General features: G+C 43.7%; 1 protein-coding gene across 1 annotated transcript in view; it reads right to left on the reverse strand.

The window, feature by feature from the left end:
- LOC140425847 (MAM and LDL-receptor class A domain-containing protein 1-like) overlaps positions 1-14,722 on the reverse strand; it is a 659,308-nt gene that overhangs the window by 272,917 nt on the left and 371,669 nt on the right. The window contains exon 28 of the mRNA XM_072510232.1: positions 10,618-10,863. Within this exon, the coding sequence (XP_072366333.1) occupies positions 10,618-10,863 (246 nt within the window). The remainder of the gene's footprint in view (positions 1-10,617; positions 10,864-14,722) is intronic.

Raw genomic sequence — 14,722 nt, forward strand, 5'->3', positions numbered from 1 at the left:
GATCAGCAGTCTGGCCCCTACAGGTGGCCAGCACGGCACTGGAGCGATCCACGCCGCTCCAGCTGCTGATCCTGGCGTGAACTGGGTGCTGTGGGGTCCGCGCATGCGCAGGGCACAAGCGCCAACGCGCGCATGCGCAGTGGCTACCATCTCCGCACCGGCCCCGACGCAACATAGATTATCATAGAATTTACAGTGAAGAAGGAGGACATTCGGCCCATCGAGTCTGCACCGGCTCTTGGAAAGAACACCCTACCCAAGGTCAACACCTCCACCCGATCCCCATAACCCAGTAACCCCACCCAACACTAAGGGCAATTTTGTACACTAAGGGGAATTTATCATGGCCAATCCACCTAACCTGCACATCTTTGGACTGTGGGACATCTTTGGACAGTTACATGGCGCAGGGCTAAGGGGCCGGCGCGGAAGAAAGGAGGCTCCCAGCCAGAGAGGCCGGCCCGCCGATTGGTGGGCCCCGATCGCGGGCTAGGCCACATCGGAGGCTCCCCCCGGGGTTGGACCCCCACTCCCCCCCCACAGACCCTTCCACGCCGAGGTGCCTCCAGCTGAGAGCAGGTGTGAACGGCGCCAGCGGGACTCTGTTTTTTTACGATGGCCGCTCGGCCCATCCCGGACCGAGAATCGGCAGGTGGGCCATGTAGAGCGGCCCCTGACCTGCGCCGCGTCAACCACGCCGGCACTAATGCCGCCGATTCTCCGCTCTGCGGAGAATCGCGTCCCGGCGTGGCACGATTCGCGCCGGTCGCAGGGATTTTCTGGCCTGGCCCCAGGCTGAGAGAATCCCGCCCGTTTCCTGAACCCGAGGTGAAAATCCAGACCTCTGCTTAGTCTGTGGGACCATGTAATCTGGTCATTTAAAAATGCTTTTAATCACTGTAGCAAACTTGGAGCACACAGCTTTTCATAGCAACCAGCATCGCTATGGTTTAAATAACAGGAAATATATTGGCAAATACATTCTCATCATTTGCATATCATCATAAAATGACCACGCATATTTGAATGGAGTCCTTGTCCATTTCCTGTCATGCCTGGAGGGAAACCCCTCAGTTACATTGGATAATGGGAAGCTGACAGAAAGACTGACAAAACATTTTCTGGCATGTTCGACTGAAATGATGCCAGGGAAGCAGCCTACCAACAGCCACACATTCTGCCCATTTTGATAAACTTTACAAAAGCATATCTTGGCAGGGAATGTTGCCCCATCGCAATCATACATTGGGAATTCTGATACACAATCAGTTAAATTAGTGAATTGAAGGTCATTCAGTCCAAAGATGTGCAAGTTAAGTGGATTGGCCATGCTAAATTGCCCTTCGTGTCCAAAATTGCCCTTTATGTCGGGTGGGGTTACTGGGTTATGGGAATAGGGTAGAGGTGTGGGCTTGGTACTGAGTTATGTGAATAGGGTGGAGGTGTGGGCTTTGGTAGTGTGCTCTTTCCAGGAACCGGTGCAGACTCGATGGGCTGAATGGCCTCCTTCTGCACTGTAAATTCTATGATTTAATTCTATGAAGTGGTTTAACATAAAACGTGGATTTTGTGCTTTTTGAAAAAGAGTTATTTCAAAAATAATTATTACATAATAATAGTTTACATCGGTCCTGTGTTGGCACCTTGCAGCCCACTTTGTGCAGAATTTTGTCTGAGGTCGTCTTCAATATTTCATCACATTGATTGTGATATGATTTTATGGGATGCATTCTTGCCTTTAATATCAGTGCGACTGCGGCGCATGGCTGCAATTGTTTGTAGTTCTACTCCTTCATTAATGAAAGAGATGTAATTGCTTTATACTGTTACAATCACAATAAAAATTGTTCCGGGTTGTTAATTTACTTGGTTATTAAGAAGGAACTACCACATGCTTTTCAAATGGCCTTCAATACATTTGCATTCCCCTAAATAGACCATTCTGTATCTTGGCCAAATCGCAGCTATTCATTTTGTATAAAAATTAAATGAGAAAGGAGGAACTCAGAAGTCTTGTTGTTTATGACTTAAATGTACGGCTATTGGAGGTAGGGAAGCTATTCATTTTGTATTTAAAAAATCAACTGAGAAAGGAAGAACTCAGAAATCTTGTCTTATGGCTTAAATGTATGTTTAAATGTGAATAAACGCAGTCCTGTCCTGGCACGCTGGAACCCTCGGGGAGGGGTGGGTGGGGGGTGGGGGGGGGGGGGGGGGGGTCAAGGAGTTCAGCCTATTGCACATGTGCATCTCTGCCGCTGCTCGGCTGCAGAGGAAGGATCCCAAAGGGTCCTGGCTGCTGGGTGGGCAAGGGTTTGATCCCTCGGGATGGGAGTCCCATGTCTGAACTGCCTCTTCCAGCTCTGGCCGTCCTGAACATCCTTCTTAGCATGGTGATCTCAGGCAACCTCTGTCTTCGGGCTGGATTCTCCATCCCGTTGCATCGTTTTCTGGTGTGACCCGCCCCCGCCGGCAGCGGAATTCTCTGTCCCGGCAGTCGCCCAATGGGTTTTCCCATTGTGGGCACCCTCACGCCGTCGGGAAATCCGTGGGAATGAGTGCGCTGCCGGCGGAATGGAGGATCCCGCTGATGGAGAATCCAGTCCTTCATTCTTGTCTGACCTGTTTGAACCTTGAAGTGACCTTCTTACTCTAAACTCCCTTTTTTCCAATCACAGAAAGCATTTAGCATTGTTTCAGTAGCCATCAGCTGTCAATCATAGAATCATAGAAACCCTACAGTGGAAAAAGAAGCCATTTGGCCCTTCGAGTCTACACTGACCCTCTGAAAGAGCACCCTACCTAGATCCATTGCCCCGCCCTATCCCCATAACCCTGTAACCCCATCTAACCTTTGGACACTAAGGGGCAATTTAAGCTGTTCCTATCTCCCTATTTACCGCTTTGGCTAGAAAACTGGCCCCATTCCAGTTCAGATGCAGCCAGTGAGGAGGCAGCATAATGGCATTGTCTAGCAATCGAGAGATCCAGGTTAATGCTCTGGGGACCGGTTTCGAATCCCACCAGGACAGATGGTGAAATTTGAATCCAATAAAAATCTGGAGTTAAGAGCTTAATGATGACCATGAAACCATTGTCAATTGTGGTAAAAACCCATCATGCCTACCTACATGGGGGGCTGGTTTAGCACAGGGCTAAATAGCTGGCTTTTAAGGCAGGCCAGCAGCACGGTTCAATTCCCGTCCCAGCCTCCCTGAACAGGCGCCGAAATGTGGCGACTCGGGGCTTTTCACAGTAACTTTATTTGAAGCTTACTTGTGAGAATGAGCAATTTTCATTCCATTTCATTTTTCATTTTCATTGCATGTGTCTCCAGATCCACAGCAATATGGTTGACTCTTAAAATGTCCAGAACTGGTGCCAAAGTCCCATGAAAAGCAATTGCTTGTTCCCTCACTATGTTTTGAGCGGCCTCTTAACACTCGATCTGTTGGTCTTTATACACTTTTCACCTGGTTTTGGCAATAACCCAGGAGGTTTTTAACCTCATCAAAACATTTTTTTTCAATTAAATTTTAAATACAGTCCTTTACAGCCACAGCTGTCAATCACACATTTTACAAAATGGATGGAGAATCTTGCAAAGGCCTTCCTCAGAGCATGGACAAACAGGCAATGCAGTATCTTTGACCTGGAAATTGTTAAAATCAACCAGTAAAGCAGGTACTTCCATAAAGAAAGTGACATAAATATATACACACACAGATACGCTGTGGGACTAGTGGAGGCTTGGCAGCCAGCTCTGCACCAGTCCCATTGATCACCGGGCACAAGGGCTATGAAATAATGGAAACACGGAAAGCATAACCATGGCTAGCTGCACTAATGCTGAATGATCAATTATTCTGCCAAGTTGTCAAAATCTTAAATGAAGCTTTTTGCTGTCATGCTGCTTCTAACCAGATGTTAATAAATTTTAATTGAGAAAAATGCAGTAGATTATTGTACCCAGCTCACGATTTGAAACCTACTGTTGACCATCTCAATACATTCACTAGCTGCCTGTTAAAGTCTGCTCCTGTTCTGTGCTGGTGAGTGCAGTGTTTGCTAAACAGCTAGCACACTAATCAGTTATCTCTACATTCAGCACACCATCTATTCTTGCCTCAGGACTCAAAGCAGGTGGATGATGGCTGTAATGGGAAAGTATTTAATGCTTTAAAAATCATGTAGTTGGTAAGGAAACCTTTAATCTGCATGATTTGATTTTTTTTGCTTTGGAGCATGTCTGATATGTGCAGAAAATATTCACATGTTTAAGAATCTTCAAAACAACTCCTCTGTGCCGTTGTTTTGCACAGAAAACACCGTTTCCCTAAATATTAAGAGTTTATGCATAGATTAGTTGGCACAATCCAGGATAAGGAATCATCCAAGAGCTGTTCAACTAACCGTGACCATACGTTCACCAGATCGTGAACACACAGCATACCCCAATGATAGATAACTCTAACAGTTGGTGGGGTAGAGTTTCTGCAACAGCTGCTTGAATGTGATATTTTCAAGGTGTGGGTCATGACCTGAAGGTGGATCAGGGGTGGGTGTCAGGAGGGTCACGCAGCAATCGGTCACCATGTTTCTGGGTGGTCCCGATCGCGAGAGAAGTGCCCAACGGTCTCTACCGGCATTTTAATTGAGAATGACGACTGGTGCCGCCTTTTAAATGAGAAGAAATTAGACTGTGTGCAGTCTCCTGCAGGAAGTGGCAGCAGTGAGCAGGTCATGTGCCCTGCCCGTACACTTGACGTCAAACACCCTCTGTGTACGTGCTTTTGCCACCAAATCATGGAGGAGAGCTTATTCCATTTTCTAGCTGCTGGCAAGCCAGGCAAGGGGGCAGTGAAGATGAATCATTTTCTTACAAGTAATGTATGGGCAGAGACAAAAATAGACAGTTTACTGGACAGGATCTCACAACAGAATCTGCTGGAGTGAGCTGCTCAATAGAGTCCAGAGGAGTTCAGAGTAGTGCTCGTGTTAGGTCTATACTAAGCTTCAGGGCCTCTGGGGAACAGCCTACAAAGAAGAAACTTAACCAGGGAACAAAGGAGTATCAAGATGATTTCTTGATTTATGGTTTTGTCAATTGTGCCAATCCAAATAAGGATGCAAAGCCCATGTGTGTTATATGCAGGGAAGTACTGCAAATGAGAGGAGATGTTTCAGATTTTAAAAGAGAAGTAGTGGGTGAAAAATGTCTTTGGCGGTTGAGATCCCAGAGTCAGTTATTTATTACAGCTGACTCTAAGTGAAAAGACAACGGGCGGGATGCTCCGTTTTGCCAGCAGCCCCGGTGATTTCCTGACAGCGTGGGGCTGCCCCACAATGGGAAACCCCATTGACCGGCCGGCGTAACGGAGTATCCCACCAGCGGGGTGAGGCAGAAATGTGGCATGGCGGGACGGATCACCTCACCCAAAGTTGCTCTTCCTGAATTGTGATACCAAATTGAAAACATGCCAAAAGCCATGGAGGCTGTCAGAATTCTGGAGTAACATCTCCCAGGATAATCCAGTGCTGAGTAAAACAAGTATTTTGTTGCTACTGCCCTTCACGATGATCTACATGTTCGAGGTTGGACTTTTCATTCCCACAAAGATGAAGACGGCTCAAAGGAACTGGCTGAAGTCTACACCTCATATATGCATTGCCCTCTTCCCCTGTGAAACTGATTAGAGTGAGATTGTGAGAACCAAGCAGGCTCCTCTTTCACATTAAAGGTAAACAAATGTGGCGTGGGTCATGAAGGTCGGCTGGCGTGGGTCGCGGAATTCAGCCGGTTGGCAAAAGTGGATCCTGTGGAAAATAATTTGAAAAACACTGACCTAAGCAACACCAACCTGAGCAACGCTTAAGCAACACCTAAGCAGATATCAAGGGGCGGCTTGTGACTGTATCAGAAGCCTCTGCCTTCGCATTAGATAAACAATTGGCAGCCATCATACGGCCTTGTCGCGCCCGACTCGGTGATGTGACGAGGCCAGTAAATCTCGCAAGATGCCTCACACGGGATTTACGACGCCTTGTGAGATCTAACGCGATTTGCATATTTAAGTGTGCAGTTAAACTCACTTAAAAATAATCGGGTCGGAGTCTCCCAATGCATGTCATTGAACGTCCGTGCCTCAGAGACCTCGCCGTGACATCATTTAGCGCTGGTCCACCAAACGTGAATAAACGTAACAACATCTGGGGGGGTTTCCAGGATATTGGAGGCCCCTGGGTCATTGGGCTCTGGGCAGGGTAGTACACCGGCACTCCAGATGCCACTCGGGCACCTTGGCACTGCCAGCCTGGCAGCCTAGCAGTGCCCCTACCAGCATGGCAGTGCCCCTCAAGCACCCCAGCAGTGCCTTTAAAAAAGTTTGTCAGTGCAGGAAATTAATGTAAGTGCGGCTCGGTGGGGATTTCCTCGACGAGCCCCCCAAAATCCCAAGGTCCTGTTTAATAGCAGAGTCGGTGTCGGCGCTGCCGGAACCGCCAACTTACGCCGCTAAATGCGCCCAAATCAGGACTCTGGTTTTTTCCCATTAAATTGCGCCCAATTTTTAATTAAAATCCTTAACATAATTATCACAACCATATGGTATGTCGCTCCTATGGAAACTCACTTTGCTATAAGTGGCACATATCGCATCTTCAAGAGCAGGTCTAGAATTCAGCATATTGTTCAGTTGACAGTGGCTCATCTGACACAATTTGTGACAAGCACAGAAGAATGCTCAGGTTTGTTGCAGTAGTAAAAATAAATATGAATATTTCCCTTTGGTTTGGTGCATAGAGGGAAAAATCTGTACACACCCAAAATGGGCATGCAGGAGGCTCGGTTGGCAGCAATCTTGCCTGTGAGCCAAAATGTTGTGGGTTCAAGCGCACAAAGGCTACAAAAACAAACAGAGGATAACAAAGAGAGAGATAAGGAAAGAGAGGATCAAATTTGAAGGTAGGCTAGCCAGTAACATTAGGAATGATAGTAAAAGTTTCTTTAAATACATTAAAAACAAACGGGAGGCAAAAGTTGACATTGGGCCGCTCCAAAATGACGCTGGTAATTTTGTGATGGGAGACAAGGAAATAGCTGAGGAACTGAATAAGTACTTTGCATCAGTCTTCACAGTAGAAGACATGAGTAATATCCCAACAATTCCGGAGACTGAGGGGGCAGAGTTGAATATGGTAGCCATCACAAAGGAGAAAGTGCTAGGGAAACTAAGAGGTCTAAAATTGATAAATCTCCGGGCCCAGATGGGCTACATCCTAGAGTTCTAAAGGAGATAGCTGAAGAAATAGTGGAGGCGTTAGTTATGATCTTTCAAAAGTCACTGGAGTCAGGGAAAGTCCCAGAGGATTGGAAAATCGCTGTTGTAACCCCCCTGTTCAAGAAGGGAACAAGGAAAAAGATGGAAAATTATAGGCCAATTAGCCTAACCTCGGTTGTTGGCAAGATTCTAGAATCCATTGTTAAGGATGAGATTTCTAAATTCTTGGAAGTGCAGGGTCGGATTAGGACAAGTCAGCATGGATTTAGTAAGGGGAGGTCGTGCCTGACAAACCTGTTAGAGTTCTTTGAAGAGATAACAAATAGGTTAAACCAAGGAGAGCCAATGGATGTTATCTATCTTGACTTCCAAAAGGCCTTTGATAAGGTGCCTCACGGGAGACTGCTGAGTAAAATAAGGGCCCATGGTATTTGAGGCAAGGTACTAACATGGATTGACAATTGGCTGTCAGGCAGAAGGCAGAGAGTTGGGATAAAAGGTTCTTTTTCGGAATGGCAATCGGTGACGAGTGGTGTCCCGCAGGGTTCAGTGTTGGGGCCACAGCTGTTCTCTTTATATATTAACGATCTAGATGACGGGACTGAGGGCATTCTGGCTAAGTTTGCCGATGATACAAAGATAGGTGGAGGGGCAGGTAGTATGGAGGAGGTGGGGAGGCTGCAGAAAGATTTAGACAGTTTAGGAGAGTGGTCCAAGAAATGGCTGATGAAATTCAACGTGGGCAAGTGCGAGGTCTTGCACTTTGGAAAAATGAATACAGACGTGGACTATTTTCTAAACGGTGACAAAATTCATAATGCTGAAGTGCAAAGGGACTTGGGAGTCCTAGTCCATGATTCTCTAAAGGTAAACTTGCAGGTTGAGTCCGTAATTAAGAAAGCAAATGCAATGTTGTCATTTATCTCAAGAGGCTTGGAATATAAAAGCAGGGATGTACTTCTGAAGCTTTATAAAGCATTAGTTTAGGCCCCATTTAGAATACTGTGAGCAATTTTGGGCCCCACACCTCAGGAAGGACATACTGGCACTGGAGCGGGTCCAGCAGAGATTCACACGGATGATCCCAGGAATGGTAGGCCTAACATACGATGAACGTCTGAGGATCCTGGGATTATATTCATTGGAGTTTAGGAGGTTGAGGGGAGATCTAATAGAAACTTACAAGATAATGAATGGCTTAGATAGGGTGGACGTAAGGAAGTTGTTTCCATTAGCAGGGGAGACTAGGACCCGGGGGCACAGCCTTAGAATAAAAGGGAGTCACTTTAGAACAGAGATGAGGAGAAATTTCTTCAGCCAAAGAGTGGTGGGTCAGTGGAATTCATTGCCACAGAGGGCGGTGGAGGCCGGGACGTTGAGTGTCTTTAAGACAGAAGTTGATAAATTCTTGATTTCTCGAGGAATTAAGGGCTATGGAGAGAGAGCGGGTAAATGGAGTTGAAATCAGCCATGATTGAATGGTGGAGTGGACTCGATGGGCCGAATGGCCTTACTTCCGCTCCTATGTCTTATGGTCTTATGGTCTTATGTGCAGAAACATCAAAGCAGACATCTGAGTATGGTACTGTTGGAGGTCAAATGAAATGTTAAATCAAGACCCTGACTGCCCCTTCAGTAGATGTAAAAAAATCCCTTGGCACCAGCCGGAAAAAAGCAGAAGAGATTTCCCCTGTGTCCTGACCAATATTTATCCCTCAAACAACATCACAGAGACAGATGTACTGGTAATTATCATAATACTTTTCTGGAAGTTTGCTGCGCATAAATTGGCTGCTGTATTTCCGACATTATTACAGTGACTACACTACAAAAGTACTTCATTGGCAGCAAAACGCTTTAGAATGTCCTATGGTCGTGAAAGGTGTTTTCTCCTTATCTATTTAACGTGTGACCTGAATGGATTGAACCAAGATACGCATATTGGGCCTCTTTATCACTGATGAGAAACCCTTAAAGGGGTCTAGGAGAGAGGTGCATAATAATCTCTATTAGTGTCCCAAGTGGAGCATTGGCCAGAGCTGCACGGGAAGTTAGAAGTGGCTGGGATCAGAAGAGCGATGGTAGCAATTGGGAAAGGGGGTTGTAGCATCTAACAATGAACAACTGTAAAACATGATTTGATTGTGGAGCCACGAGGAGCACTGCTGCAACTGCCAGCTCCACATTTTTAATAAACTTGTTATTTGGTGTTGGTCTGGGATAGTCCCTTTGACGATGGCATGTTCGACTACAGATAGATCTGCGAGAAGAAAATTGCTTGCGCAGCATCACTTTCAGTGCCACTATGAAAACTCGCATCAGTATCCTAGTGGAGGGATGGCCGTCAGTACCACAGACCACATCGGTAGCAACTGCATGGATTTTCTCATTGAGATCATTGAAGAATTCTGTTTGAGCCATGAAGGAAGCATCCGGCAGCGCTGTCTATCCTCTAGATGCAATGTGCCACTAGCAGCGACACTATGTGAAGGAACATTTCGCCTCTAGTTATTTCTGAATGCAGCTAGTTCAGAGGAAACGAATATGGAAAAGGGGATCTGAAACAAATGTTAGGTCCCTCATTTTTATAAGAACCGAATGCCTGTTTCAGATGTGGATCCTAAACACCCATCCTTTTGCCTACACCAACAAGGCAGATGCTACATTCCCAGAAGGTATGAAACAAAGTCTTCCTGCCCAACATTTGGAGGGTTAGGGACTTGTTTAATACCAGTACAACATGCGTGCCCACCTCAAATTGATAGGCCATGATTATGGCTTTAGCGACTTCTATGAAAATATTGTCAGTTGAGAATTAATTTGGTCTCATATAAATTGAAATAATTGCCATTTTGGTTTTATAAGTAGCAATTTACTATAAACATGGGACAAATTTTTTTTGTTTAATCATAAAGGCAATAGCAATGATAAGGAGATCATGTATAGTCTTGTTTATCAAAAAATATCCTTCAGCTTGGCTGTCAATTTGTCATTCCCATCGCTAGTTGTCATATTGAACCCAACTTTCATTGCTGCATTTAAATAGTTTGGTTTCATTGTTTAACGGGATCTAATAAGACAGAAAGCACACAGGTGAATAATAAAAGGGGAATTGTCATTATTTTGAGGAAGAACAGTGAGACGTCACCCTTTTTTTGAATTAATATTTCACACAAATATTACTGTGGCAGGCATTTGAGCATTAAATGTGTCATCACATCAAGATCCTGGCAAATAATTGCAAAAGATTTGCCAAACATATTCAGTAATCACACTTTCAAACAGTTATCATCTTCCTTTATAGTATATTAAAATGCGACACAAATTCCTTAATTACCATTCTCATTTCCAAGGCTCTGATCGCTTGTCGGCCGCAGACTCTGAAAGGAACCCTGCCCCAAGATCCAATCAAAGTTATCCGCAGGGGAATTTTTCCAACCGCATTGCCCACTTTCAAAGGTGCAAGATGTTCCACATTCTTTCTCATCTGTGTTATCACTGCAGTCATTTACAAAATCACACCTCTGTTCTGGGTGGTAACAGTTTCCATTCAGGCACTCCAAATAACCTTCTGGGCAGGATCCTGAAAAAAACAAGGAATTCCCGTGGATAAGTTGAAGCAGGTTATGAAGGGATCACTGAAGTGTCACTTGCAGTTAATGGATGTTGGGCTGTGTAGCTTTCAGTGGTACCTGCTTCCATTAATACATTTATTATTGCCTCAGGGCTCTTTATGCCATTGAATGCTACCAACAGAAGGGAATCTCGAAAGGAAAATTCTTGTTTGTAGTGATGCCGTGAAGACTTCTTACCCCAGTAACGACTTAACTAAGTGACAACTTACTATGACCTATAAAATGTAAATTTCCAAACTGCTGGCTCAATCATTTGATTATTCTGAAATGCTAGAATAACCCATTTATATTAAACAATCTGCACTCAGAAGTTTTAATTTCAAAGAAATTAATGGGACAGTAAGTACAAGAAATTCTGCTTGCCACCCACAAATTTGCAACATAACCAAACTGCCCTCCTAAGCAACACCAAAAAATGTCACGATCCTCTCCCATTTTACCACAGCAGTGTGCTGCATTAGTTGAAAGTTTTAAATCAAGTTTCTGGTACCTCACCAACATCAGTGATTTTTCTCTGCGGTAGGCATTGTCAAGCTATTTCACTGTGGAATAAAACCAGCTGTGCCTGATCCAGTTCTCTGCTATTGCCAACACATTCTAGCTGACAACAACATTGTATGGGGCCCTTAATTAATTTTAATAGTTTCCAGCCTTGGGACACAGAGGCAAATTTCTCTACCAGCACCCTAACTGAAATCAACTACACAGATCACACCAGGGACATCCCACATCTCCAAAGATGAAGCAACACCATGTTGTGCACTCATTCACATGTTACTTTATATTTAAATGCTTTTATTAAACAGGGGAGCTCAGTCGGCTAGATGGCGAGAGCGTGATGCAGAATGATGCCAAGAGCTCAGGTTTGATTCCTGTACAGGCTGTGGTAATTCATGGAGACCTCCCTCCCTGCCTTGCCTCTTGGAGTGGTGCACCCTCACGCTCTATATACACTTGAATTTCTCTAATAGAGGGACCTCTGGAGAAAAATCTAAAAGATTCATGTATTTTTTTGAGGCTCTGAGATGCTTATCCTGGGCGAGGGAAATTTTGCAATTGCGTTTTGCCTCCAGGTATATTCCTGTTGCTCCAGGGGTCCATTCAAACCCTCTGGTTCATGAAAAGTCCCAGTACTGGACCCCGTGCTAGTTTCCCTGACAACAGTCCTCTTAACCAAGCCATAACAAAGTGAATACTTTTCAATTATAAATTATGGTTCATTTAATATTCTTGAACATTTCCATATTCAGCTTTTTAATTGCGTTTTTGACACCCAATAACCCATCAAGTATAATGTGCCATTTGCTATTCCCATTTTCACAAATGCCTCTTCAGTTATCATGCACAAGTTTAAATACATTTGTTTGATATCAATTTTGCCAATACTGTATTTCCATCCATTAAGGTGATTATGCTGAAAACAATAATCCAAAACTAGTTTATATTTCTTTTAAAATTAGGTTTAGAAATTTTAGCTGCAATTGAGAATTCTACTCCTTGATACTAGCAGTCAAATTTACATAATTGGACACCATCAGCTTTGTTCATCCTCCATTGACCATGTGAATATCAATCAAAATTGCCTCTGAATATGATTTTGAGGAATAGTCCAAGCTCCAATACTTGAGCCTTAGCATGATCCAGAAGCTTTTCTATAAATGACCAACTGTTTCTAATCTTTAAAGACAGGATTTGTAAAAGGGTGGTGGATGATTCTTTCCACTTTCAATTTGATATTGTTGCCATGTTAGTTCTACAATGTAATAGGTTAGCCTTTAATATATTTCCAAACTTTTTGTTGTTTTAAAGTGCTTTTTTCTAAGTTGATACTATAACTAAACAAAAGATACATCTAACCAGAGACAGCTTCTTGCTATGTACTAAAATTATCACCTGCCTTTAGTAAGTTAAAATTTTGTGACCCTCAACATGCTTCACTATTTGGATTGACTATTGTTGGCAGAAACAGACTTCTAATAGTGCATTCATGAAAGCATCTGACCATGACTGTACACGGTCAATGCCAAACTTAAATAGGCCGCTTGTGGACACAAAGGACTAAAGGCCTGCTGTGCGGTGATCATTTTATGATACAACGCTATGATTCACCAGGGGCTTTTAGTGTTGTTGCTTTACTTCACTCTATTTTGGGTTTACAATTTCTCTAGAACATGAAAAATGTCTCCTTCAAAATTCCCCCTCCCCAACCTTTTCTTTAGCTTACAATGTTTTACAATGAATGAGACACGGTTAACTAACATCAGGATAAAAGCACTATGAAATTTGTTCTTTTCAGCTGAGCATAAACAACAGTAAAACTATTGCCTCTATTTCAACAGAATTAAATTCTTTGAACAATAAATAAATTGGATGAAAACCGCAAAGATTTTCTGAGAAGCCAACTCCTCTCAGTCTGTGGCTGATTTTCATTCATTTTGAATATTAATATTTAGTTTATTACAGTTCTCAATGTGTTGGAGTGCCCCAGGTGGAGACTGAAAGGAGCACCAACTTCCCAAAGCACAACATTTTATCAGTATCCTAAATAAAACAGTTTACCTCCATAATATGATGGGGAAAAAAGTGTAAATGGAACTGTTACAGATGTGAGTCGAATCCATTTTGTTTTTGTGCACTGGATTCACTGGAGTATGGTAGAAAAATATTACATTTGTATACAGCATATAAAGTAAAATGTCAAAAAACCTTAGCATGCATTGCAACACACAGCTGCATGGTTAACTGCCATATAACAACTGATGTTAAACTTCAATATTTCTTATTAATTTTGAGATTTGTTGAGGTGAATATGCTTAAATTAATCCATAACTAAATTATTTTTAAGTTAGTTATACTGGGGGATGAATTTCTGTGAGGGTCTTCCTGTTGATCCACCATGATCCCAACAGATGAGTCATAGACAAGAAATGAAATGAAAATGAAAATGAAATGAAAATCGCTTATTGTCACAAGTAGGCTTCAAATGAAGTTACTGTGAAAAGCCCCTAGTCGCCACATTCCGGTGCCTGTTCGGGGTGGCTGGTACGGGAATTGAACCGTGCTGCTGGCCTGCCTTGGTCTGCTTTCAAAGCCAGCGATTTAGCTTGAAGAATTAAACATTTTGGATAAAGAGAGCAAGGCACAAAAACAAAATAACATGGTTCAGCCAAATGTTTGGATGGGTGGCCAGACTAGTTGTGTCAGAAATGCTCAAAGTTATGGCTCCCTGCCCTGAGGAAAGGATGATGTGGAGATGTTGGTGTTGGACTGGGGTGAGCACAGTAAGACGTCTTACAACACCAGGTAAAAGTCCAACAGGTTTGTTTCAAATCACTAGCTTTCGGAGCACTGCTCCTTCCTCAGGTGAATGAAGAGGTAGGTTCCAGAGACATATATAGAGACAAAGTCAAAGATGCAAGACGATACTCTGAATGCGAGCATTTGCAGGTAATTAAGTCTTTCCAGATCCAGAGAGAGGGACAATCCCAGGTTAAAGAGGTATGAATTGTCTCAAGCCAGGACAGTTGGTAGGATTTCGCAAACATCGCAACATCTTCATGCACAAGTTTGAACAAGACCTCCTCACCGCACAGGACCTTCAACCGACGTTACACACCAGATACATCGATGACATTTTTTTCCTTTGGACCCACAGCGAAGAATCGCTGAAACGATTACGCGATGGCATCAATAAGTTTCATCCCACCATCAGATTCACCATGGACTACTCTCCAAAATCGGTTGCATTCTTGGACACACTCATCTCCATCAAGGACGGTCACCTCAGCACTTCGCTTTACCGCAAGC

This window comes from Scyliorhinus torazame, chromosome 6 (genome assembly GCF_047496885.1).
Source record: "Scyliorhinus torazame isolate Kashiwa2021f chromosome 6, sScyTor2.1, whole genome shotgun sequence".
Classification (NCBI taxonomy): Eukaryota; Metazoa; Chordata; class Chondrichthyes; order Carcharhiniformes; family Scyliorhinidae; genus Scyliorhinus; species Scyliorhinus torazame.